General features: G+C 38.1%; 1 protein-coding gene across 10 annotated transcripts; it reads left to right on the top strand.

The window, feature by feature from the left end:
• The first annotated feature begins 1,026 nt into the window (after positions 1-1,026).
• Pnut (septin 7-like protein pnut) lies at positions 1,027-26,436 on the top strand. Of its 10 annotated transcripts, none has more exons than XM_076781517.1 (11): positions 5,981-6,176; positions 6,288-6,652; positions 18,232-18,709; positions 19,592-19,799; positions 19,881-20,133; positions 20,255-20,444; positions 20,548-20,713; positions 21,580-21,621; positions 22,297-22,432; positions 22,521-22,684; positions 24,022-25,658. In XM_076781517.1, the coding sequence occupies exons 2-11, from the start codon at positions 6,566-6,568 to the stop codon at positions 24,218-24,220; spliced, it is 1,923 nt and encodes a 640-aa protein (XP_076637632.1). In that variant the 5' UTR covers positions 5,981-6,176; positions 6,288-6,565; the 3' UTR covers positions 24,221-25,658. The 10 variants fall into 10 exon arrangements, with proteins under 10 accessions (XP_076637633.1, XP_076637632.1, XP_076637628.1 ...); XM_076781513.1 differs by lacking the exon at positions 5,981-6,176 and adding an exon at positions 10,190-10,412 and having other exon boundaries at positions 6,612-6,652; XM_076781510.1 differs by lacking the exons at positions 5,981-6,176; positions 6,288-6,652 and adding exons at positions 9,158-9,295; positions 9,970-10,412.
• Positions 26,437-27,048: the final 612 nt, after the last annotated feature.

Here is a 27,048-nt window from a genome sequence, read left to right as displayed (position 1 = left end):
TTTCCCATTAAATCCTCTTTATCTCTGAAGTCACTTTTATTGGTTGCGATAAGAACCATATTGTAACTGATAAAAAGGTTTATCTCGTATACATTCTGTATATCGATGAATCTCTGTTAAAAAAGCTGGATAAAATAAAGTATCCAGTTAGAGATGGTTTATTTCCTTTAGAAACCATTGGAATACCTATTAGAAACCTGTACATTGATCAATTTCAATATATTTTTATGCATTGAATGTGTATAGATTTTATCTCTTCAGAAACATTAACAGTTAAGGCGAAATAAAAATTATTTTACATGAATTCCATTTTATAAATAATGTCACGTATACAATATTGCTGCATTACTATTCTTCCATACTTGGGAGTACAAGGTTAGCAAGCATACAAGGATAAGTAACACAAACGTTATGTGGGTAGCATTTACAATAGAAATCTTGGTAATTTCTATCGCAATTTTTTATCCATTGTTGTATAAAAGCAATCGAAAACTAAAAATTAATAGTGGAATTATCACGTTGTTTATTAGTATAGTGTTTTAGATTCTTATAGAACACGATGTTCAATGTCTGTAGTATAGTATTCCTAACTGAACATAGCCAATTATTCCTATCCTTTAAGGTGGTCCTCACGTTTAAAGCGCGCATTCTGGTTTTCAAAATACAATTCTTAATTACTAGTACATATCATTCAAATAAACATAGAACGTTCAGCGAACAATATGCAAAGTCGATATGGTCTATTTCGAATGTTCCATTGACAATCAATAATACGTAGTACTAAAGTTTCAGAGACAATGTTCGTGTCTATTATTATACTTATTTCGATTCAACGATACGAAAATTGCGTTAATTGAAATATTGGTTGAAACCGTGAGATTACGATATTTAAACGATAAATAATTCGTCGTGCATCCGATCGCCAAGTTTGAATCGGGGATTCGAATTTCTGTAACAAAGAAATTTCGTGTAAAGGCGGTTGCTCTGACGATCCGTTGTTCATGGAATGTCATTGCGCCGTGAAACGTCGGTGAACGGTTTTCATAACCATATTTCTGCGCACGCATGTCTCGATTTCCATTCGAGTCTCTTGGAGATCGTTTGAAAACACATGCCAGACAGACTGTCCGACTGAGTTAAGGTACGAGTGCACGGGTGCGTGATAGGCTATTGGTGTCGCGTCGATGGATACGTCGGTGGTTGTCCGCTAAAACTTATCTCACGTTGTTCAATCGGCAGAGTTATGTTTAATGAGTCGTAGTAACGATTCGCCGGAACGATGCAGAGAAGTGGTAAGTAATGGAAAGTTTATTTCGATACGCAGTAAACATGGAAATTTCGATGAGTCGTGAGGACGACCATTTTGAGGGCGCCAAATTTTTGCGTCAATACACAGCGCCGTGACTGCCCGGTCAATACGGCAGCCGACCTAACCTACCAACTATTTCGCGAAATGGTCTCAACTGGTTTAATTTAGCCACTTGAACCGTGTTACTGGTTTTTTTCTTCGCTTTACCGCAGGACTAATACGCCCTTGAAATTCAGATTTACGTTATTAACCGTCAGTCAGTATCATATTTTTTTTTTAGAATTATTTTTCTCTTATATGTCGTGTCGGTTTCTTTTCTTGCGAAGCCTGTCTATGATATATAATTTCACGCAACATTGTACGACGTTTATGTAGCCGTAATATTTCGATGACACATGAAACATAGATGATAATAAATGATTTCCAGTTGTCACGAGTACTTGACAAGAATATTATACCATCGGTTAAATTTCGATTGGAAACATCACGTTTGCTCATGTATAATCGGAGATAACTTAAATGTATTGTTCGTCGAAAACCAGAAATTTAGAAATATTCGTTTCTCGTGAAGATTACAAGGTTTCTTATGATATTGTTTTTATTTTCACCGTAAAATACTGTGAATTTGAACAAGTTTTGCAATATATACGTATACTTGGAAGTAACTTGCTCTCATTTATCACAGCCATATATTCGGCCGCAGACAATTAATCTAAATAGCGCGATGTAGATTGTTAGTTCAAGTTAAACAAGAGGGAAATGAAAAGAAACCTTTTCCGAGAGACGATCTCTGTAGTCTTCCCATTTATTTATTTAGTTATTTAGAAATTGTTAGAGTGAATATCCTAACGATAAATATTAACAATATAGTGTCGTAGTATATTGGTAGATTCCTTCTGTTTCACATTTTGCTAGTTGCGTTATGCGGTATCTTGTTTTCTTTGATACGTGTAATATTAAACTATTATTTTACACAGGTCGGTGAAATCATATCTGTCACATATATATGCATGTATACCGGACTGTGAAGTACCGTGGTAATAGTACATATGACATCTTGACTGACCCTCTTGTTCTTTTCTTTTCAAAACCCGCACTCGTTCGTTTAGTAGCGGAAGAAAGTTGCAGCTACTTTTTCTATTGTTGTACGATGACGATAAACAGATTTGAGAACGGTTTTAATTAGTTTTGTTTATTCGTGATGCACTCTAAATATGATTTATTGTACATTCGTCTGATCTCGAAGCTAAAAAATTTCGAATCATTCTGAAAAAATTATTTTCGGTTGCGGGAGTCAATTACAATCATTTTTGGTCATTACACATACCCCCGAAATCCTACTCAGTTTCGAGAAAAAAATTCGTGTAAGTGCTGAAAGTTTTGGGTGAAAAAAAAGACTTTCGAATCGTCTTGGAAAAATTATTTTTAGTTGCGGGGGTCAATTACAATCATTTTTGGTCATTAGGCATACCCCCGAAATCTTGCGCATTTTCGAGAAAAAAAATTCAGTACGAGCGGAACTTTAAACGTTAATAATTTTTTAACGAAGCTTCCATCAACAAATTGATATTCTTGATTATCGTCTTATTTTGGCCTCTAGAATCCCCTATTAAAATTTTTCCCAGGGTTGCCCGAACACCCTGCATATATAAAATAGTCCAGTTTAACATACATATTTCGTTGGTCGAATGTTACAAATGTAAACGTTTGTATAGTTTCGTGTATACAAATTGGAAGGAATTTTAAGTGGTTTATCGTATCGATAGCAGTGGACAAGAGCTATTGACTGTACCTTAGAAGACGCGGTGCACGGTGCTCTGGCCGTAAAATAGAAAGAAGGGAAAAAAGAAAGAGGGAGGCAGCAAGCCGTACATTTAACATTATAATTGTCTTGCGCTCGGAACAGTCGGGCACTTGGTCGGCACGTGAAACACGCGGAGAGGCTCGAGAAGCCTGATTGTGAACCGCGAGAGCCTCATCAAGATTTTAGTACACTTTCTGTATTCGACTTGTAAACACGCCAAGAGCAGTCGGATCGATCCGTCGAACGCACTCTTTCCTCGCGATCTACCTCTCGCCGTTCAGTTTCTACGCGGCTCTACTCGTGTGGATTGTGTTTTAAGGGGCCATCGCGGTTTAACCGATCTCCGCGCTGTAAAAATCACCATACTCCATCGGTCTTGCCCATCGTTTGTTCGTCGCGAAATGGTCATGTGCACAGTTGCCGCCGGTGGAAACGAATCCCCTGCGTTCGCGTCGCGTTTACAGTCCGAGGCGGACAAAGGGTTCGCCGAAAGATAAAGTGCATACCGAAAACAGATGCACCGGGCCCAGCCGCTGATCCTTCACCCACCTAATCGTTTCGTATCGATACAGTCCGTGAGATTTCCAGCTTGTTCTTCTTCTTCTCCTTCTACGCGAATGCACCAGACCTAACGTCACAATCGTTGCTTCGTTCGTAATAAAATCTCAAGTTTTCCCCTACTTTTGTAGCGCTGCGAATATATTAGGAATATGTATCCCTGGAACGTATCGAGTTTTCCCGATTATTCGGTGAATTAGAATTGGAATTTTTTGTTGTTCCATCGGTATTCACGATCGTAAATTTTCTGACGCTAGAATCTTTTAAATACGTTTTTGTCGTTCAACCGATGTCCCGACAAATGCAGGGGGAATCCAACGATACTTGAGATATCCGACCACGGAATTTTCGCGCTCCTCTGCTTTTTGCGGTATCTATTTTCGGTTCGCAACGGGTCTTCGCGCGGTGTTCCCCGTGATTTCAGCACGCCCGAAGAAAAAGTTCGATAGCGGCGATATAGGGGGATCGTTTTCGATGATCGAAATGGAAACTTCTACCGTGCTGTTTATCTCGCAGAATACACGTAAGCGCCTGCTTCTGATTTCGTTAATTACTCGGTGATTAGTTATTCTCTCGGGTCGAGTCTACATAATCGATCCTTAATTTGTAAGGGAAATCGTAATCGATTCGATAGTAATAAGGAATAAACGGAAATACGGTTACTCGTGTTCGTATGAAAGAAAAACATGTTTCTTGTAAATGTTTTATGCAAACGAACCTTGCGGTCGTTTGGATATAATGAGGATGTTAACGTTATTGTAATTATCCTAGGCGAAATGTTAATATGACGAATACACTTTAAAGAAGTTTGTTTCCCGTTGAAATGGACAAAGTGCGATTAGGTGGGTCATTATTGGTCATTCACAGTAGCGTTTCAAACCAACTATTTAATTGGATCGTTACATTACAGTCGAATGGAACGAGGAACTGAAAGATTGAAAATACAAGTTAATTTTTTCATTCACCCCTGGGAAAAATTTTAATGGGGGATTCTAGAGGCCAAAATAAAATGAAAATCAAGGATACCAATTTGTTGATTGGGGCTTCGTTAAAAAGTTATTAACGTTTAAAATTCCGGTCGTACTGAATTTTTTTCTCGAAAATGCGCAGGATTTCGGGAGTATGTATATCCACCAAAAATGATTGTAATTGACCCCCGCAACCGAAAATAATTTTTCCAGAACGATTTGAAATTTGTTAATTTAATTGTTAATAACTTTTTAACGAAGCCTCCATTAACAAATTGGTATTCTTGATTTTCGTCTTATTTTGGCCTCTAGAATCCCCTATTAAAATTTTTCCCAGGGTTGTCGGAACACCCTGTATATGAATACCGTACCTGCGCCGCAATTGATCGAGATCATCATCTCACCGTAATAATAATAATAATAATCGAGTTAACTCGGTGCCAGTAGCGACGTGTCCTCTTTCGAGGCAAATTGACGAAATATTGTTCCTTTTTTTGCCACCTGAGCATTATCGATCGGTTTGCGAACGAGGGCATTGCAAGACTGCACACGATGTACTTTCACGCTGCTTAAAATAATCAGTTGTTCGCCTCTGGGATCGATTATATGATCGGTTCGTAAAAAAGTTGGTGCGGATTTTGGCAATTAACTTCGGTTTAAATCTTAAAAGCACATGGTTACTGCGCAACCGTACGGGTTAGGCAATGGCGCGTGAAAGAAATAATATTTAAGTAGGCACTTATTAACAGGAACTTAATGTTGACGATGGACTAACTTAAATTGGTCTTTTTATTCCTTTCTTCCGTGCATCACCGTTCCTATTTCTCTTATCCTTGTTCCCTTTATCGTGCTCCTCCTTCCTCCTTTTCCTCATTCTGTTTCCGGTTTCGTGCGGATGTTGGACGACCGCATTCTTCACGATAAACGCTTCTACAATGACGACGATGATCGCGGCATCGATGACAACGTCACATCCACAACGGTCACTTCGGGCATCACGGCAGCGGTAAGTTTCTGATAAGGCTAGTCGCATTCCGATTGTCGAGCAACACGCATGGAAACGCGCATCGTGTTCGCCATACTAAAATCACGGATCTATAGTACGTTCCGTCGAGGCTACGAGTATTCGGATCGCGCAACCGATTTCGAACCGAATTCGTTTTCATCGTTCCCCTACAGTCAGGGGCAAAATTAACCGCCTATTCTATTAATTTATCTAATTAACTTTTTATTATTTTTCTCCCCCATCGTAGTTTATGTCATACTTTTACGTAGAACGGACAGGTGTTGTTTACTCGATGTTGGTTTGAATTTGAAACGCGGTTTCTGGTACATCCGGTCCCTGTCGGAATCACTACCAGTTTTCGACTCTTGAGCGTGACATTTTGTTCCTGTTTACATACGCGACTCACATTTAACAGTTACATTCGATGGCACGTATGATTCATTCGGCATCGATGCGTAATCGAAATCACTGAGTAACGCGTAAAAGATGCAAGGTGTATTTCTTTTTCGTTTTATCGATGTGACGATTCTTGTAACGTAATTGCGATAACGAGGGATTATCGCATCTTTAGCGCGATAAAGAACGGTGAGATGTAGCTGTACGCGAGTGTTTAAGCAGAAGAAAGTAATAGCGGAGGAGCAGTCAGAATTTGATTACGGGGCCATACGGGTGTTTGGCTGTTGAACCTACAATTCCGATCGAACGAAGGTATACTTGGAGGCGTTCGTACCTGTATTTGCGCCGCAATTTCCGATTAGATCATCGCGTTATCGTTACCGACACGATTGCCAAAAATGTTACGGACGTTGGAAGATCTGTGAAACCTGATCGACTGTTTTCATCGTCGAGAGAGAGAAAGACGATCCTGGTGAAACTGGAAATTAATAAAAGAAACGGGCTCGGTCATTTGGATCGTTAAAATGTTTGCACCGACGGCGCCGAGACAACGTCTGAACCCGGCAATTCTTGCCAGATACAATAGCCGACAGGCCGATTCTTCTCAACAGGTAGTTATGTTACTCGAATTATTTTTCTAGTGTGTTTGTAACCTCTTATCCGGAGCATTTTGGTCTAAAAAGCCAATTTCTAGCTCTCTTTAAGAAATTCAACATCACCTTCGTTTTTTATACTCTCATTGGCACTAATAACAAATTTTTCAAACCGATATCTAGTCGAACGCACCCTATACATACAGAGTGTTCGGCCAACCTTGGGAAAAATTTTAATGGGGGGTTCTAGAGGCCAAAATAAGAGGAAAATCAAGAATACTAATTTCTTAATGGAGGCTTCGTTAAAGAGTTATTAACAATTAAATTCAAATATTTCAAATCGTTCTGGAAAAATTATTTTCTGATGCAGGGGTCAATTGCGATCATTTTTGGTCAACAGACATACCCTCGAAATTCTACCCACTTTCGAGAAAAAAATTCAGTACTGCCGGAATTTTAAACGATAATAACTTCTTAACGAAGCCTCCATCAACAAATTGGTATTCTTGATTTTCGTCCTATTTTGTCCTCTAGAATCCCCCATTAAAATTTTTCCTAGGGTTGGCCGAACACCCTGTATATAGTTTGTATACGTACGTCGAGGGTGGTAGGTGGATGAACGCTTATGTGCACCGACTGCACGTTTATTTAATTATCGTGACGGTACCGATTCTTTATCGACATATCGGTATTCGGATACAACGTATGCAAAGTTCGATGTAGTAACGATCAACGGTCTTTCGGCGCCCTTATCTGTGTTCGTGTTACGTTACACGAACGAATATTAGGTCGAAGAATAAAATGGTGAACGATGGAAGTAGGTTAATGTTATGTCCCGGCGGATTCATTGATTTAAAATAAAATGAGAAAACAGAGTCTGGTAACGTTTCGTTATCTCGAAATATGATTGTTCTCTCAAAGAGCTTATATCACGGTTGCAATGTAACAACAGTGATCTACGCATCTTCTCGCGCAACTTCATTTTTTTACGGTGTCAATGATCGCGGCGTCGACTTAACCCGGCTGTCATGCTTGGTATTCTAACACGACACTAGGAAGTACGCGGCAGAATGCTTCAAGTATCATTGTGACCTTAATTGGACTACGAACTAATAAGAGCATCGAACTATTAAGCTGCATACAGTGAGTTGAAAAATTATTCGCACAGGTATATACATATATTTAAAAAAGAAAGCATCGATCCCTTTCATTATTCGTATGCCATATATTGTTATGAATTGTTCAAACTGTGAACCATACAGTTTTTATTCCGTTAAAGAACAAAAGAATTTCTGTCATTTCTTCCTGTGTTTGTTTCTATAGCCGGTTGGTAACGTTGCGAGTGACACGAATGTGGTAATGGGGCTCTAGAGCCCTAGAGAAATGGGCCGAAAAAATCCATTCGATGCAACGTTTGCTCGTATACCTCGTCTGTGGTAACATTCGCGAAAACTGCCGATAAATGAGACCAACGCTTCTATACGCTTATTTTTACTATAATTACTGCTCAAATATACTATATTTGACAATACTACGGCGATGCTGGAATAATAATTTCTAAAACCCTTCAAATACGACATTCGTACTACATTTGTACCAATCCATAATCATCTAAAGACCGTACAGATGTCATATCTACCACTTGTTCAACATGGTTTCTGTGACGTAACTCCTTTAAAAATCATTAAAATTTGTGACAAGCTTTATCGTATCGTTAGAGATTGAAAGTTGCGTCGTACTCGAGGTGTTAAATAAACATTTTCGCCAAATCTTTGGTAAAAGGAATCGATACGTCTGGTTCGAATGTTGAGAACATAAATGTTGCTATTGCTTAGATACGGTTGGCATAAGATGGATTTTCGGTTTCGAGCGGAGAAAAGCGATTCGTAATAACGCAATTCGTCGAAACGCTAAACGAAAACGCGTACCGAGAACAATATATTCGCTCATCTGGCAGGATGTTCGTGCGGTTGGTCGCGATTGGTCGTCGTTATACCGTGGAATACATGCGCAGAGAAGAAAGGCAGCCACGTTGGTTATCCGAGGTGCACAAGCGGCGATGTAGTGGATTTACCCCCACTACCGGCGGTGGCTGCGTCAGGCGTGGTCGTTCGTTAGGCATCGCAGTGTATTCGAGTCGGGCGCGTCGTGTGTGTCGGTCGCCGTTGGCTGTCAACTTTCGTTGGCCGAGTTGTGTGCGTGTACGCGCGCGACGGGTGTGTACAGTGCGTGTGTGAGAGTGTGTGTGTGTTGGCAAAGGTCGTTTAACTTTTTCCCCCCCTTCGTTGTTTTTGTTTTGCCTCGCGATCGGCGGAACGAAGAATAACGTCGTTTAAGTTTTCGTGCACGGAAAGAGTTTGTCGACGATGAAACAATGCACAGAAAAGTGAGAGTGAACGTGGCCACGTTCGGCCGGTTCGCCGACAGCGTGAATCACCAGCAGCACCGGCGTTCATGAGCCCACGCAGCGCTACCGATGCACAATTTCTCTCTTTATTCCGTTTATGCTATTTTTCGCATCCTCTCTGTTTGCCTTGCCTCGCCTCGCCTCGCGTCGCGTCGCGTTGTGTACGTATCTTTGTTGCACGAGAGTGCTGTTGTAACACGCGTACACGAATTTTTCCTTCGAGCCTGACAGATCTGGCGTGTAAAGCGCGTACAGTGAGTACTCGTTGTTTTCTTCCAAGTAATTAACCCCCGACGTTGGTCGTAGATCTATATGCGTCTGCACGTTCATAATGTGCGTTGGTAATATTATCAGTAATGTCTATGACCGTGAGATATGGTTTCTGCTGATTCTGTGTAACGAAGGCGTTCCCGTGGGTAAATCATGGTTTGGTCTACGAATTGAAATATCGTCGTTGAACGCATTTTAAAACTTCCATTCGAAATCCATCATTTTCGTACTGCCTTTCCTATTCACGATCATTTTGTCCAAGAGATCTTTATTCGTTTAATCAACTGTTTGAATTCTCTGACGAAATTGGGAAAAAGTTTATTTGTAGAAATACTGAAAATTTTGTGTCGTTTACTGATACATGCTTCGTAACCATTCCTTTTGAATCCACGGCTCGAACGCGTTAAGCAACAGTCTCTTGGATCGCAGAAACCAATATCAAGTCAGAGAAGCAAAAGAAGCACGACATATTTTCGCCCGTTACGAAAGTATACACCTTTTGTGGTAGGCACGCCCGTTTCTCTTTTTCTTCTTTTTTTTTTTTTTTGCCCGAACTTGATCGTATTAATTCACGATCCCCCTTATGTATTCTCAGATAAAAGAGAAAAAGGTCTGAAAATATGACTTAAACCTCCATTGTCGGTTTGTCTGGCGATAGAAAAAGACCAATATAAAAGCTGCATCGTCGGTATAGACGGACCAAGGAGAAAGACAGAGAGGATCGCGTTGACCAGTAAATCGCGTGAAACTCTCGTAGAAATGTCGACCGAAAATCAAAACGGTTCTGCCGCCGGCGCTCAGAGCAATGGCATAAAGACTTCGATCAGCATGTCGTCGTCTACGCGATCTGCGTCGAACAATTCGTCGTTTTTGTGCAGCAGCAATTCGATGCTGAATCGTGATAAACCGCGTCAAGTGCCTCCACCAACGTTGCCAAAATACACGTCCAGCTTCAACGCCGGTTCCAACGGCAGCGGCACGGCCGAACGATTGAACAGAGATCGCGAAGTCGGTGGTAGTTACAGGCTGGCGAGTCTCGACAGGCTTGCCCTCAGGCAGAGGATACTAGACGGGGAAAAGGCGAACGGCGACACCACGTCGGTAAGCCCGAGCTACATCTTTTCTTTTCACGAGGGACTTTTATCGAAATATAAAATACCAAAAATTATTGTATATCCTTACAGATACTTGAAATTCAGGAATACCGGTATATTTGCCTACGCCGGTAGACAAAATTCTAAGCACCTTGAGATTATTATAATAATCCCCATTTTCGAAACGTAAAATGCGTAAATTAAGGTTCATGGGATAAAATTTCGTTAACACGTCGGGACAACGGGGGACACACGAAGTAGACACAATTGGCTTATCAATTGTGATTTTCAATCGTTTTAACTGCCTGTTTGACGCGTAGATTTAGTCGTGCGAGATCACGGTTTCCCATGGATGTCGTTACAACTTCCAGATGGCGGATGGAGGTCTGTCACGTACCTGATGACTGCGTAACTCAATCTCGTTTCTCAAAGAATCAAATTTTATACCTCTGACACAGTGGAGGTCGCTCGTCTCTTCCCACACGGAGACTCCGCTTAAAGGACCACGTGATCGTTCCATTTATTCTCTTTTCTGTGCGACTGTGAGAAAACTGGTTGACTCGCAGAGTACAGCCAAGTCGAATCTCGACGATGCACACAGTATACAGGATGTTCGGCCACCCCAGGGAAAAATTTTAATGGAAGATACTAGAGGCCAAAATAAGACGAAAATCAAGAATATCAATTTCTTGACTGAAGCTTCATTAAAAAGTTATTAACAAATAAATTCAAAAATTTCAAATCGTCCTAAAAAAATTATTTTTAGTTGAAGGGGTCAATTACAACCATTTTTGGTGAATAGACATACCCTCGAAATCCTACGCATTTTCGAGAAAAAAAATTCAGAACGAGTGGAACTTTAAACGTTAATAACTTTTTAACGAAGCCTCTCTCTCTAGAATCTTCCATTAAAGTATATATGCCCAGTAAATAGATAAATATAAAAAGTGAATTGTACGTTTTCTGAAATTCTTATATCTTGAAAGATTAATACTCGAATTGGTAAAGTTTTGTTCAAGGATCTAGTTCGCTCTATTTGATCTGGTGTAGTATGCTATTGGTGCAGAAAAGAGTACGATGGGGAATAAAGAGAGATTTGCTATTAGGATGCGCACGAGGGCGCGTGGAGTAATAACATTGCGAGGGTGATACATATGGCGGCGTGGCAGCGTTCTTATCTCCATTTTCATGGGCTTTCGCGAGAGGGACTTTGCTTTTAATTCCTCTTTAATGCTCTTTTGCGTCAAGCATGTGCTTTCAATTCTTTATGCCACGTCCCATCAACGCGTTATTTTTAACCCTCCCTTTAACGACCAAATTCCGTGGAACTTATTGGTAACATTAATTACGAGTAACGACGTATGCAATTACAGCTGTCTAGTAATTTAAACTCGTGAATTATTCGAATAATCGAACCACACAAAATGTTCGTGTACGTAGTGGATTTGTTTTACCGACTCTGGTTAGTCGAGATATCTGAAAATTTGAGAATCACTGTGGAAGCGCACATGGTCACCCCTCGTACATGTATTTTGAAAGAGGGCCTAGGCTCGTGTAACCACGGGGGCGGCTTAGTCGAGGGTCCCACCCTCGTGCGTCATATACAATAAGAAAATATACTGTAATTCGTGACTCAGAACCAAGAAAGAGATACAATTCGGGCAGAGTTCAAACGAATCGAACGCTTGACGTTCATTGTCCAACAAATGTTTAACGCAGATGCAGAAAAAATTGTAACAATAATTTGATTGCTAGTAGAATCTTGTTTTGAAATCGGCCCCTTGGAAATTGTTATAATATAGGTTTAGGTTTTCTAAAGAATTACCAAACATTTTTATTTTGAATAATTATTATAAAGTGACTAAATTTTGGGCTATATTTAACTATTTAAGTTCTTACATCAGCTCTCATATTGGTTGTAGTATCTTTTAATCTATTTATTTTATTACTGATAATGTTACAAAACTTTTGTGGATTCTAGGTTAGGTTAGGTTAAGTTAGGTCTGGGTTAGTGTCTTTTGTGGGTAATTTCGAATATATAGAAGGTTCCATTTTAACCTATAATTTGACATATTTTTTAAGGTACTTTTCCAAGTTTGTTTGGTTATTAACAAACACAAGATTGTACCTCTGCCATGGTATAAATGTATATCGAAACGACCCTAGTCAGATTCCGTGGAACACGAAGGGGAAACCCACCATCTGCACACACGTCCGACATACAAAGTACCCTTTCAGAAAAGCAGGGCGCGTCCCAGTTTTTCACCCCATTTTTTTTTATCCCAAACAACGTCCGTGTTCCTTGTTCCTTCCGTGGACATTTTCAACCCTTCGCGTAACATTTTATACAAATAGCGACTGAATTTAATTTAAACAAAATAAAGAGTGAGAAAAATAGTCGAGGAATAGATGCCGAATGCTTTTTAGGTTATCTCAAATATACAGGGTGTTCGATCAACCTCGGGAAAAATTTTAATGAAGGATTCTAGAGACCAAAATAAGACGAAAATCAAGAATATCAATTTGTTGATGGAGGCTTCGTTAAAAAGTTATTAACATTTAAAGTTTCAACAGGATTGAATTTTTTTCTCGAAAATGCACAGGATTTCGGGGTTATGTCTATTCACCAAAAATGATTATAATTGACCCCCGCAACCGAAAATAATTTTTTCAGAATTAATTAAAAATTTTTTTTTCGCCGAAAAATTTCACACCTTTCCGAATTTTTTTCTCGAAAGTGAGTAGGATTTCGGGGGTATGCCTATTCACCAAAAATGCTTATAATTGAGCCTCGCAACCAAAAATAATTTTTTCAGAATGATTTGAAATTTTTTAATTTAATTTTTTAGGTAGATTGAAAATGAAGAATGCTTGCTTGCGTGCGTATCGTTTCGAGTCGGTATCGGTGAACTGCTGCTGGTTGATATCAGGGATTAACAATTTGATTTCAAAGTGCCTCGATGCTTAATCTTGCCCACCGTGGCTCGTTTGGAATGGTGAGCTCCTAGGTAATCAACGTTAATTGAACGAAATCAGCTAGAACGTTGTGATGGCACGTGCGAGACGCAACCTCTCGACGGTTGAATTTCACGAAGCCGTTCCCGCCCTTACGACAGAGCATTAATTAAGGAGATTCGTACGGGTCGAGGACACGTGGATGCCATGTTGGAAGATGCTGCCTTTAACGAACAAATTTTACGCGAAATAGGTTACGAGTAGGTTCGATGTTCAAAATGTCAACTTTTTTTTTTCTTTTTCTCCTCGTCGTAATGAAGTTTCGTATATTAAAATCGCCACATCTTCACGTTCACGAGATTCGATAGTATGTATTGTACTTGGAAAAACAAGACAGCGTAATAAATTTTAAATGGTTAGTTTGTTTCTTAAGTTTTGAAATCTTGAAGAATGACAAAATGCGAGATAGGACATTTTAACTAAGGACGGCAGCGTAACATCCGTGAACACATGGATGAGTTACCTGAAACTGGTTGCTCGGCGACCTTTAATAGCTACTTGATACGTTAAACACGATACGGCCACGCTAGAAATTACACATTTTATAAAGGAAGCCTCAGGAAGTGAGGGCAGTTTTTTAAAACGATCCCTAGTTTTGAAATTTACAAAATAAAAATTTATTTACATAACAGTGCTAGAGATATACTATCGGTATAGTATTGAATATTTCTTTTTCAAGTAAAAAGTAATAAATATTGCAATAGTGCACTGTTTTATGTTTTCTCGTGCTCGGTAGCGATAAATCCTTGTTTATCGTTTCTATAATTTAACAGTTTATGATCCAAGGCCGCGTGGAGTAATTCAGATGGTGGGAAATACATTGAAACGCGAATCTGTCCGTTTTCACAGACTTGTAATGTAAGTACGGACGATGCGGCGCAGTCGGCTCGAAAAGGGAGAAATATTTCTCTTGTACGGTTGCGGTATTGTATTTTGAAAAGCATGCCACGCGTTCACAAGTACGGAAGAAGACACTCCGACAAAAAGCTCGATGTAGAACGCGGTCGACCAGTGCCAGTATGAAAAAATCCAGGTCTTGTAATCGGTTTTACGATTCCATTGCCATCATTGGTATGCAAAAGCGTGACGCTGTAACGCAAATTACGTGTCCAGATAATGCAGATTAGACACTCGAGCGAAACGTACACGCTTGTCAACATCTCGCTTTTCTAACTACCATTAATATTTTTTTATTTTTTGTGGCGTCGCTTCCTATGCTCGCCACCAGAGGGATCGCGCTCTCACAAGCGCTCGACCGACTTCCCAATATCCCAGTCGTTTAAGACAGGACTCTGCTAGAAAGACTTTTCTGATGAGTCCACTAGCAGGCCCCGACGAAACGCGCCCTCTCCTTTCCTTTTCTGTACTACGATTCTCACGAGTTCCTAACCTCAACGAAGCAGCGCCACATTTTTGTCTGTGCACTTGTTCTATGGCATTTTATTTAAAAAGAAGATACCATACTGGATGATAGAGTACCGAGAACATTAATTTCTAATGTATGTATTATATGGTCGGGAAAATAATAATAATAAGTAAATAAGATGATAAGTATACGAGACGTTGCTGTTCCGAACAAAAAAGGTAGCTTTGATCTATTTTAAAGCCAAGCCCAGCTTTGCTAACAAGCCACGAAAAAACACATGCTTGATAGAGTAAAACGACAACCGCTCAAAGCGTCTATCGCTCTATTAAAGTTTATTCCGAACTTTATTTCAGAATTTATCGAGTCTTTGGTTATTTAGTATCGTCAACAGTTTCGAAGACGGTCGAATAATGCTTCCAAAACGATTTCAGATTCTTTAATTTCGTCGAAAAATTTGTCTATCTATTTGAATTTTTCTGTTTTCTGTTTCTCGTAACTTGTTTATTCTTTGGCGCGTCGAAGATCGATCGAAATTTCCTTCGACAAGTTGTTGTCAAGGGTTCTGTTCAACACCAATCGTTTATATGTATATCTTCGCTGCGCCTGGAAACTGTACTTGACACAGAAACCGTTCTTATCAACAAATCATCCACCCATTCCTAGCAGACGATCACAACTTTACAAATATAGCACAAGAGAATAACGTCGGAATTTCCGTTTGGAAATCAACAGGATACTGAAAATATTTTCTTTCGAGACTCCCCTAGAAGCGTAAACGTGTAGTTACTGTGTCCGTGTACCGTTTAATAGAACATGGGTAGCAGCGTTGGGCAAAAATGATCTCGAATATTGAATAAAATCAATTTATAAAAATAACGAGTCGGTCCAACGTCTGACCTAGTGAGCGCGCGACCTATCAGTTATCAAATCCAATTTTACTTAAGTAGCTGTTATTAATAACGATCGATGTTTGTAAATATGCCACGAAACTGTACACGCTGGCCTATCATTTACTTTAATTCGAGAAAGCTTAGTTAACATCTGTCTTAACACGGTAAACATCTGTCGTGAAGAGAATCGCGCGTTCGTGTCCTTATCTGTGCATTATCAGTGCCTGAAGAGAAGAAAGAGGACAGGTGTTCCACGGTCACGGAAACCACCTGCACTTTACCGAGATGGTGTTTATAGTTCTATCGTGTCTACGATATCGGTCCACGAAACTACGTTCGAATGGAATTGCGATAGGGAAATTACTTTTTCTCGTAAATTCAAGGTACAACGTTTCTAAAATAAGCGGCAAAAATTTTAGGATCGAATTTAAAATCAAATTAGAAAGTACAGCCTTACACGACGAATATTTTACTATAAGATAGAAGCACCAATTGTATTTCCCCTCGGTGTTATGTGCATCACAGTCGCCTCCGTGTATATGTGATCTGTATTACAAATTACGAGATGAAAAAAATACGATGCAACCACAACGACCGCTAAAAATGGACGTGAACGGATATTTGAAACTTGTGTGGATTCCGCAAAGGATCGTCTCGAGATCGTCTCGCTGATCAGATAGACCCTCTATACAGGGTGTTCGACCACACCTGGGAAAAATTTTAATGGGGGATTCTAGAGGCCAAAATAAGACGAAAATCAAGAATATCAATTTGTTGATGAAGGCCTCGTTAAAAAGTTATTAAAAAATTAAACTAAAAAATTTCGAATCATTCTCAAAAAATTATATTTAGTTGCGGGGGTCAATTACGATCATTTTTTGTCATTAAACATACCCCCGAATTCCTACGCATTTTCGAGAAAAAAATTCAGTACGAACGGAAACTTTAAACGTTAATAACTTCTTAACGAAGCCTCCATCAAGAAATTGGTATTCTTGATTTTCGTTTTATTTTGGCCTCCAGAATCTCCCATTAAATTTTTTTAATTTCGATTTATTTACGAATAGCCGTGATTTAATCGCTTCTTGAGCATCGAGCATCGAAGAAAGCCGCGAAGCGAGCATATAGAAAATCTGGCACGTTATTCGTTTCCGCCTTGACCTTACGCACGTTCCGCCGCGCCTTAACGAGCCTGAACCAGCTATACAGTTTATATTCCGAGCAGTGTTCGGATCGAATGGTAACGGAACGCACGCGCAACATATTACGATTCTCTGGGCGCGTTCTTTCTCTACGCTTCGGCATTAAACAACGGCGTAGCAAAATTGTTCGCTGCTTTTGTTTCGCTCTCGCGTAGCTGCAAGATCAGACCGCCGCCGCCTGGCTCTCTTTCACGTCCCATAATGCAACGAGATCTCGCTGAAGGTTCGGCCGCGCGCGCTTCACGCGACATGCTTTTGCGAACGCGTTATTTTCAGTCTTTTGTCAATCTCGTCGAGTTGCAATCCAATTTCCTACTCTTTATAAAATTAATTTTCTCGTACCTAACGTTGCGTTTCGCGCAAGTTATGTGCATACCTCGATTTATCGAGCATGCGATTCTAACCTGTACTTGGTACTTTAAACAGTGGCCACTTCCGACCGGAAGTTCATTAAGACACTGCAGTACTCGAACCTAACCATAGCAGGTTGTATGCTATATGCAAAGCGTATCGATCGCAGCCGAACAACCGAGTATCTTTTCCCTGTTTGTGTTTTTCTGCACGTTTGTTGATCTTTTCGGGCGATACCGTTACACCGAACACTTTGATGGCTGCACGTTTCACGCGAACACTGTGGCGGCTTGCTGCCAGTAATTTTCCTAACAGTTTCGACTCGATAAAAATTCCCTAACTGCTTTTCGATCGAGAACTCTTTTTAACTGTATCCAAACCCATATAAATTTCATTAATTGATATAGCAGGTCGGTATCGCCTTAAATATCAGATACTAGGAACAGTGTTATCAGGAATTATAAATGTAGAGATAAAGCTTTTGAGAAACGGTGAAGTCACGTACACGAAGCAGCGAAAATTAAAAAAAATATAGAATAAACTTTTCAGATAAATCCCCTCCTACCCCTCCCCTCCCCCTCGTGTTACTAATCGGTCGATCAAATTCCCCGCGGTTGGATCAATGATCGCTGTGAAACTAGTTTAAAGTTACACAGCGGTCTAGAACAATTGTACAGGCTTGGGCGCAAACGAACGGCTCTCTTTATTCGGTATGAAATAAAACCGGAATCGAAACGCAGGGGATCGAGTAGGTAATTTACATATCCGGAGTACAGACTGCGTGTCAGCCACGGTTATTGGCACGGATGAATATTTCTGTCTCGTCCAAGTCAGTGACATAATACGAGAACAAAGAGTAAACCATGGCGAGATTAGGCCTCGTCCGTATCGATAGACCGCGTCCCCAATTATTACCACTTAATTGTACAAATAAAAGAAACATCAGGAAATAGCTTAAAACCGCTATTAATAGGACATATGTGCGTCTCTGTTTATTTTCAGATACAGGCGAAGCGTGAGCTGTTCTTCAAAGGCGACAACCCTGGAATAATATCGTCGCCGTCTGTGCCGTCGGTACCGCCACCTCAGCCGCCGTCACAGGCACCGTCGTCGGTGAGCACGACGCCATCGACGACGACGACGACTACGACAACCACGACCCTCGCCTCGCCGAACACAGCGCCACCAGCTTCCTCGACCGCCTACACTAGCGTCACGTCTTCGGCGCCTACCTCCAAGTCACGATTACCTCCGTCTACGGTGATCTTGAACCAAAACGATGCGTCGGAAGATAGCAATAAACGAGAGTCCAGCAGGACCAACGACACCAACAAAGAGGCCACTGTGCTGCATTATCCGTGGCCAACGCCGCCGACCAAACCCAAAGAACTCGACGGATACGTCGGGTTCGCGAACCTACCCAACCAAGTTTACAGAAAAGCCGTGAAGAAGGGTTTCGATTTCACTCTCATGGTTGTCGGTTAGTCCGCTTCTTTTACGAAACGACGAATCCATTTCGTTTTCTATTCCTACCAGCAGTATTGTTTACGATAGAAGAACCCTAATACTCGCACAATTCTAAATAAATAACGAGACTTTAAGCAGGAATAATTGTAATTTTAATAAATGTCGAGGACATTTACAGATATGGAAAACGCGTTAATTGTGCGAATGGACATGCACTCTGCATTTCTTTTATTCTCGCAGACTTTTTCATTTCAAAAAACAAAGAGATCCGTTTCTCTCCGATTGCTACTTGAATTTTAGAGGGGATATTGCTTAATATAAACTTGCATCTGCTTAACACGTGCTGTAAATTTTTTCCACCCGACTGGATTAAAACCGCCATGGTGCAGTAGGGGTTCTCAATTGTACTTTCAGCGACCATCTTAAATGAACCTTATCGTTCAGTTTATAATTACTAAATATTACGAATATCTCGCAGATAAATTCAAGATTTTCTTCTCTTTTTATTGTTCTTAACGTATCTCACATCGTATTTGTTTTATTTCAAAGTTTCCGTGTTAGTCTGTAAGCTCTGTGGCGTGAGAGTCATCGCGAAAAACGTTCGTCGAGACGAAAGTTTGAAATTTCAGAATACAGCCCGAGTGTCGCTAATATTAGTACCGGTATAAATAGCCATTTCTCCGTAAATAGAGCAATTGAAACGTTTATCCTTGAAAGAGAAGACGCGGTACTTTGACCAGTTCAAAGTACATGACCAAAAGGTCAAAGTACTCTTTGTTACTTAAAAATATATCTTTGAAATAATTTCTGGATAAAAACCAATTCACGTCTTCTGTAACTGTTATTGTGTGTGCATCGCTATTTTAATTTTCGTCTCTTTGATATGTTTGTTTAGGGGAATCGGGACTAGGCAAATCGACATTGATCAATTCAATGTTTCTCGCTGATATATACAGTGCAGAGTACCCTGGACCTAGCCTTAGGGTTAAGAAAACTGTAGCCGTAGAAACTAGCAAAGTGTTGTTAAAGGAGAACGGTGTAAATCTTACCTTGACTGTCGTTGATACGCCTGGTTTTGGCGATGCGGTCGACAACAGCAATTGGTAATTATTTATTTATACGTCTATTCACTCGTGATCAAGAGCAAAAACGTATATTCGATAAAATGTATATTCTCATTTTAGTTGGGTACCAGTAATTGAGTATATCGAATCAAAATACGAGGAGTTCCTAAATGCCGAATCTCGTGTAGTGAGAAGGCAGATACCAGACAGTCGAGTACATTGTTGTCTTTACTTTGTTGCACCCTCTGGCCATGGACTAAAACCGCTGGACGTTGAATTCATGCAACGTCTTCACGATAAAGTTAATATCATACCTGTAATTGCGAAAGCAGACACCATGACACCAGACGAATGTGCTCACTTCAAAAAACAGGTACGCGTTTACGCGGCGATAGCAACATCTCTATTTACGGAACATGCACCGTTTAATTTCATAGGATTTTCCCAACCCTTTAATATCAAAAGTGTCACCATTTTCATTTTGAATTGTATAGATATTGAACGAGATAGCGCAACACAAAATAAAAATCTACGAGTTCCCGGAAGTAGAGGAAGAGGAGGAAAGTAAACTGCATAAAGTTCTTAGAGACAGAGTGCCGTTTGCGGTAGTGGGCGCAAATACTGTTGTCGAACACGACGGTAGGAAAGTTCGTGGTAGAAAGTACCCTTGGGGAATCGCGGAAGGTGCGTAATTATACGAATTCAGACACGCTAAAAGTGTAATTCTGTTTAAAACTTTCAAAATTTTTAAATAGCGTGTCATTTGTTTTTCTTTTTCTTTCAACAGTGGAGAATTTGGAACATTGCGATTTCATTGCCCTTCGAAACATGGTGATCAGAACGCACTTGCAAGATTTGAAAGACGTGACAAATAACGTGCATTATGAGAATTTCCGATGTCGCACGTTAGCGGGTGTCGGAGTGGATGGAAAGCCAACAAAAGTCTTGAATAGGTAAGTGTAACTACCGTTGTGAATCTATAATTTATTCGCGTTGTTCACCAGACACAAAACCACCGTATACAGTGGCCCGCAAACGCGTTTGTACACGAGAATTAATTTTTTCGAAATGTAATTACATATAATTTAAATACAATTCTTAATCTTGTAAGCAGCATACGAGCAAATAAAAACGAATAAGACAACATTCAACACAAAACTCCTCGTACACTTAATAGCAATACCAATTTAAAGACTATTAATATTTCGTCGGATAACCATTTGCTTAAATTGCAGCTTGTAATCGTCGCTGCTTCGATTATAAAAAGTTCTAAGCAATTTAGTAACTTGTGCATTTCTATTTAGATTTTATAATTTTCGATTCTAACCGGTTTGAAACCGTGTACGAACATTTTCGTGGGCCACTGTACGGTGTAATTACAATATGAAACTATTAAAAAATAAATAAGGATTTAACGAATTCAAAGTAGAATTTAAAATGTGCATTTAGGTAATCGATAAGTACAGAAAAAAAAAGATACAATGAACACGTAAACAATAAAAATCCTGTAATAAGTTAATTCTATCGACTTCCTTTTCTTTCTTTTTTTTTTCTTTTTTTTAAACGCAAATAATTATAAAAGCTAGTAGCATTCTGGTTTTGTTTTTACCACGAGAATGTAAAAAAAAAAAGCTTGTGCATGCAAACTATCGAAGGATGAAGATTACCTTTGTAAATCATATTTTAAAGTCAAATAATGTTAGAAAATCTCGTTACGACGTATTATAGTTTAAGCTAGAGACGGAAAGTGATCCTGAAAATACATTTTTTAATAGTACATCCTCTACTTGAATTTTAATGCTGATTTCTTATTGGTTAGTTTGTGCCCCCCAGGAGTGATGAACAGTTTCATGACAGTGTGGTAAGTCTTCTAATAAGCCCAGGGTCGTGTAATATAGTTTTGTGTGCACAAGCCTTGTCAAGTTTCTATTTACTGCTCATTAGTTTTTGATGCATTTATTTAGTCATGGGGGTTCACTCCATATTATCCAAATTTGTTAATATACAAAAAAAAAACAGATGAAATTACCGTGTATCAACTTCTCAAGGAAGAACTGTCAATATTCGTCATAAAAATTTGTTATTAGGATGGATAGATGAATACATTTTAATCGGTAGTGAACCCTCTAATTAAACATTTAGTTTTTGTGAGTAGTTTGCAGTATAAAATAATTTTTATGTCATTTGTACTTTTTATTTTAACAGAAAAATATGCTATATTTAGTATTATTAGGTATACCGTACGAATTTGCTTGCTTTTTAGTTCATTTTAGTATTTTTTAACGAATACTTATCTCTGATGTTGGCCCGAATGATACAACTCTAGTACTTTGTTTTCTTGTCACGTGATTCCAAGTCCTGCGTCTAAACAGAATTTACATTTTCATTTTGCAGTTAACTATATATGTAGATAGTATATTAACAAAAAAAAATTACAAACTATACGGTTAGCAAGATAAAAAAAACGTTTATATACAGCATTTGTTTCTGTATCTACTTATACTTTGCACTTATACAATTTTCACGTATTTTTTAGGAATCCCCTGGCTCAGTTGGAAGAGGAGAAGAGAGAACACGAGAATAAAATGAAAAAGATGGAAATAGACATGGAGCAAGTGTTTGAAATGAAAGTTCGGGAGAAGAAACAAAAACTAAAGGATTCGGAAGCAGACGTAAGTGTAAACATTCATTTAATAAGCAAATTTCTGCAATTATAACCAACATAAAAGTTGCTTTAACGAGAGAAAAATCTGTTCACAGTTGCAAAGAAGACACGAACAGATGCGACGCTCTTTGGAGCAACAAGTGCGCGAACTGGAAGAGAAAAGACGCGCGTTCGAGGCTGAGAAATTAACATGGGAACAACAAACTGGCCAGAGTATCGAAGAATTACGTAGACGCAGTCTGGAGGCGAATTCAAAAGAGTAAGTATCGTTTGACTGTAACAGATCTGCTTTCGATTGTTTATATTTTTATAATCATCGTGTTACGCGTATCTTTCCGCGTGAAGAATATTAAAAGCAAAAATAAATCACTTTTTGCGCGAATTGAAAGGTATTTTATAAAGAATATATTATTAAATATTTTACGAAGAGTACTTTATTATAATTTACTGCTACTAATCTCAATAATATTGGTTACAATCTATTCGTATTTTCTGACAAATTTAAAATATTCAAAAGCTTTTTAGAAACGAATGAAAATTCCGCAGAAGCTAGCCTATAGCATAGTCTAGTTTAATAGCAGGAAATCACTAATAATTATTAATAAGAATGTACATTGTGACCGTCTTTTTAAACTTGATTGAATTCAAGTCAATTCAGTGAATATTCTCGTACAATGAATGTTGCTTCATTTTGAGGAAATGAGCTAATTAATCAATTTTCGTTATAATATACTAATGCCATTTAAGTCTGCACAAAAACGTTATATTACAAAGTGCTTTTGCTTTTCTACATTTCTTTTTTTCCTACAACGAATGTATTTTCTCATCACTCTTAAATGTTACATAGAAAAAAAATCATTGGTGTTACATTTTTTCAAATATCGTTTTTGAATACTTGGAAAAAGTGCAATTTCTATATGTTCTAGGTTGTATGTTACGTCTGTTCAATATACAGGGTGTTCGGCCACCCCTGGGAAAAATTTTAATGGGGGATTCTAGAGGGCAAAATAAGACGAAAATCAAGAATACTAATTTGTTGATGGAAATTTCGTTAAAAAGTTATTAACGTTTAAAGTTCCGCCCGTACTGAATTTTTTTCTAGAAAGTGGGTAGAATTTCGGGGGTAGGTCTATTCATAAAAAATTATTGTAATTGACCCCCGCAACCGAAAATAATTTTTTCAGATTGATTCGAAATTTTTTAATTTAATTGTTAATAACTTTTTAACGAAGCCTCAGTCAAGAAACTGATATTCTTGATTTTCGTGTTATTTTGGCCTCTAGAATCCCCCATTAAAATTTTTCCCAGGGGTGGCCGAACACCCTGTATATATTATCTATATACATATATATTGATATATTGATATATACAACATGTTTGTGTAAAGCAAAACCGAAAAAAAAAACAGACATGGAAAATTACATTATTTTCCTCTTTGTAACGCTTCTTTAAAAGTTAGCTCTGAATGTCTCATGCGATGTAACAAGTACATAGATAGTATACATATTTAAGAATGCTTTACGGACGAATGTTATTGTCATGCTTGCGCTTGTTTGTTTGTTGTGTGTATACCATATCGGGGTGTCCCTAATTTAGGACGGGATCAATGTCCTCCGAGGGATCTGGCGGTGGCGGGGGTACATTGAAGGGTTCCCGAGGGATAGGAAGTCTCCTACGCCGTCACACCAGTTTCAAATCACCTCAAGACAGCCCTACACAGATACAGCTTGTCATACAACATCCCGAGCATCTAGTTATAAAAAAAAAAATTAACGACGCTGTGTTTAAGGACTAATTCTTTTAATCCAAATAACGTCGATCTCACATTTTATACATTTCATGCGCGACTTACATCACTGTGGTTGTATATGTCAATATGCGTACGCGTGATTCTAAAAACTGACTACACATCACACATGTTTGTATACTCTTACGATTCGCATTTCACGATTAGTTTTGTTCAACAATTGCATATACGTTACCATAAAAGCTAACGTATGCTAGTTACGATCACTACAAAATATATCAGACATTTTTAGTTTCGATATATGTAGCAGGCTTTTTTTTTTTTTTTCTTTTTTTTTCTTAAACGCAAAAGTACGAACGTATAAACGGTGATAAGAGAACCACCGTTGTTAGTTCACTCATCGATCGAACTGACGAATTGATATTTACAATTATCAACACCGATGCTTTTCTAATTGTCAAAGAATTTAATACGGATGACAAGTTTTACACCACATTGACTAATATTTGATAGTTAATGACATTTAATTATAATACTAATAAAGAATAAGAGGAGTAGATTTTATGTTGCGAAAAAAATTAAATTTTAGATCAAAGAGTTTGAAGGAAAGGTTTGTATTGAAAAGAATCTTAATACCAATTTTTGTGTTAGCCCTGTAGATATATTTAGAAGGGCATATTTTTGGCACAGTTTGATAAACTTTCATGTAAGAGATGAAAAAAGATCGTTATATTCCTATGAATGGCACAGTTTTATATACATTGCAACGTGCGCAACACTCAAACATTATTGTCTGTATATACTCAATAACGCCTACATTTTATAGAGTATGAAAAGCTATTGTAAACTCTGAACAAGCTGTCTACTTTATGATTTCATTTGTACATTCCAGTTTGCATGTCTCGACATTCCCGTTACACATAAATTAATATTTCTTTCCTGATACGATTATTCTGAGAAATTTGAATTCAATCGAGAGACAGCTTGATAAAGGGTAATGCCACACACGACCAATAGTCATTACTTACGAACAATTATTATACATTGTTAATTTCATCATTAAATTTGTTTCGCAAATAAACGTACTGATTTACTAAAACATTTACTAACCATTTTCGTCGTCCTTATTTTTAGCCTTTCTGTGAGTAAATATAAATGACATGGAAGAGGCCGGAGAAACGCGTTGATCGTTTACTATAACTGTGATTATGAATATACAAAACGCAATGCGAACGTCATTTTTCACTGACACCTTTCAATGTTATGCTTTCTGTATCATATGTTATTACGTTTAATTTTATAAATTGCTGGAAAAATCAATAATTTTGTATGTTTATACTTGGGACTTTTGGTTTATTGCAGTTCTGTGTAAGAATCGTCATGTAAACTTATCTCGGTTTTAAAAATACGTTACAACACTTTAATGACTCGTTAATCGTTATTAACCGATAGGTTTTACCATAGCAAATAACTATCTTAAATATAAGAATTGTATTTTTTTTAAAAAATGTTGAAATATTTTTAAAGTATAATAAGCATCATATTAACATTCAGATAACAAAGAGTAAAATTATAACACTTTTGTAAACAGCATGCGGCTTAATGGTCATGGCCATGAAAGTCTATATTTTTGGAAGCATGATTTTGGCATGATTACATTTTACATCGCTGTATTTACACAAGTACGGATGAAAATGTACATTACTCCATGTTTTCTCGAAATTATAACGTTTTGTTAAACAAGAAAATTCGTGAAAAGTTAAACTCTCCGTAACATCATACGATATTTGCATCGATTTTTAAATTTACCTCCAAAGCAAATATCAATTGAATTTGATGACAAACTTATATTTAATTTAGATATTTTCATATTTGGAGTAACCCAAATGGTAATAGTATATAGGAAATCGTCAATACCTTTTATTAAAATAGGATACAACCTAGGGCAGTAAATAATTGCAACTTGTAATTCTTTAATACTGTAAGTTATGCTGCTATTTAGTAATTGTACTGTAATTATTTCTTTCTACAAGTTTTTTCATTGTTTTCAGGGCCGTCGATGGTAAGGATAAGAAGAACAAGAAGAAAGGACTTTTCTAACTCGACTCTCGAAAGGCAACATGTGGAGCAAACATTTCTTAAAGTAGTCAACAGCAATTTTTTATGCAGGCGATCGTATGAAAAATAAGATCATTCCTATAAAAACAATCGAGAGAGTGAGAGAGCGGGAGAGAGAGAGAGAGAGAGTGAGAGCAAGAAAGAGAGAGAAAGAGAGAGAGAGAATGAAAAACAATATTTTCCAGTGATTAAATTTATTAATAATCTACTAAACTACCGTGCATCTAATTTTTACATTTTAGCATACAAAATTTCAATTCGATCAATATTGGTATACATGATTCAACATTAAATTTGAAATCATTACGGACAAAGTATAATTCAAACGATTTATTAACGCATTAAAAGACAAGGAATGAATATATAAACCACAAGATTTGTGATATACACGTTGTATATCGTTCTATGTTTATACGATTTTCTCGATTTAAAGGCATAACGTTATTCTTTCGGGAGTGAAATGAAAGAACGTTTCTTCTATCGTGTTCGCCTATGCTTTTTTGCGCTTCCTATTATTGCTATTCAAGAAAGGTCATACTAGCATAATTCAACTTATGATAGTGTACAAAATGTAGACATAGTTTCGCAAGACGTAATTTTTTTTTTTAACAAGAGTTATCCAAGACAAGATATTAATAGAAAAAAAATAAGAATAACATACCGATACGTGAATTTTCGTTTCTTAATTCTACACATTTTCGTATCGACTCTTGTCTCTTTGATATTAATACCGATACCCTCAATTGTCATTATCGTAT

The sequence above is a fragment of the Colletes latitarsis genome, chromosome 14 (assembly GCF_051014445.1).
Source record: "Colletes latitarsis isolate SP2378_abdomen chromosome 14, iyColLati1, whole genome shotgun sequence".
Classification (NCBI taxonomy): Eukaryota; Metazoa; Arthropoda; class Insecta; order Hymenoptera; family Colletidae; genus Colletes; species Colletes latitarsis.
The sequence above is the reverse complement of the archived record's forward strand: the minus strand, read 5'-3'. Positions and strand labels throughout refer to the sequence as shown.

What these genes read in the sequence shown, in the direction of transcription:
- Pnut (XM_076781510.1), top strand. Translation starts at nt 10,071, where the DNA reads ATGTCGACCGAAAATCAAAACGGTTCTGCCGCCGGCGCTCAGAGCAAT. An exon ending in CCCTTGGGGAATCGCGGAAG is followed by an intron (nt 20,445 to 20,547) that starts GTGCGTAATTAT and finishes TTCTTTCAACAG; the next exon opens with TGGAGAATTTGGAACATTGC. An exon ending in CCAACAAAAGTCTTGAATAG is followed by an intron (nt 20,714 to 21,579) that starts GTAAGTGTAACT and finishes CTTATTGGTTAG; the next exon opens with TTTGTGCCCCCCAGGAGTGA.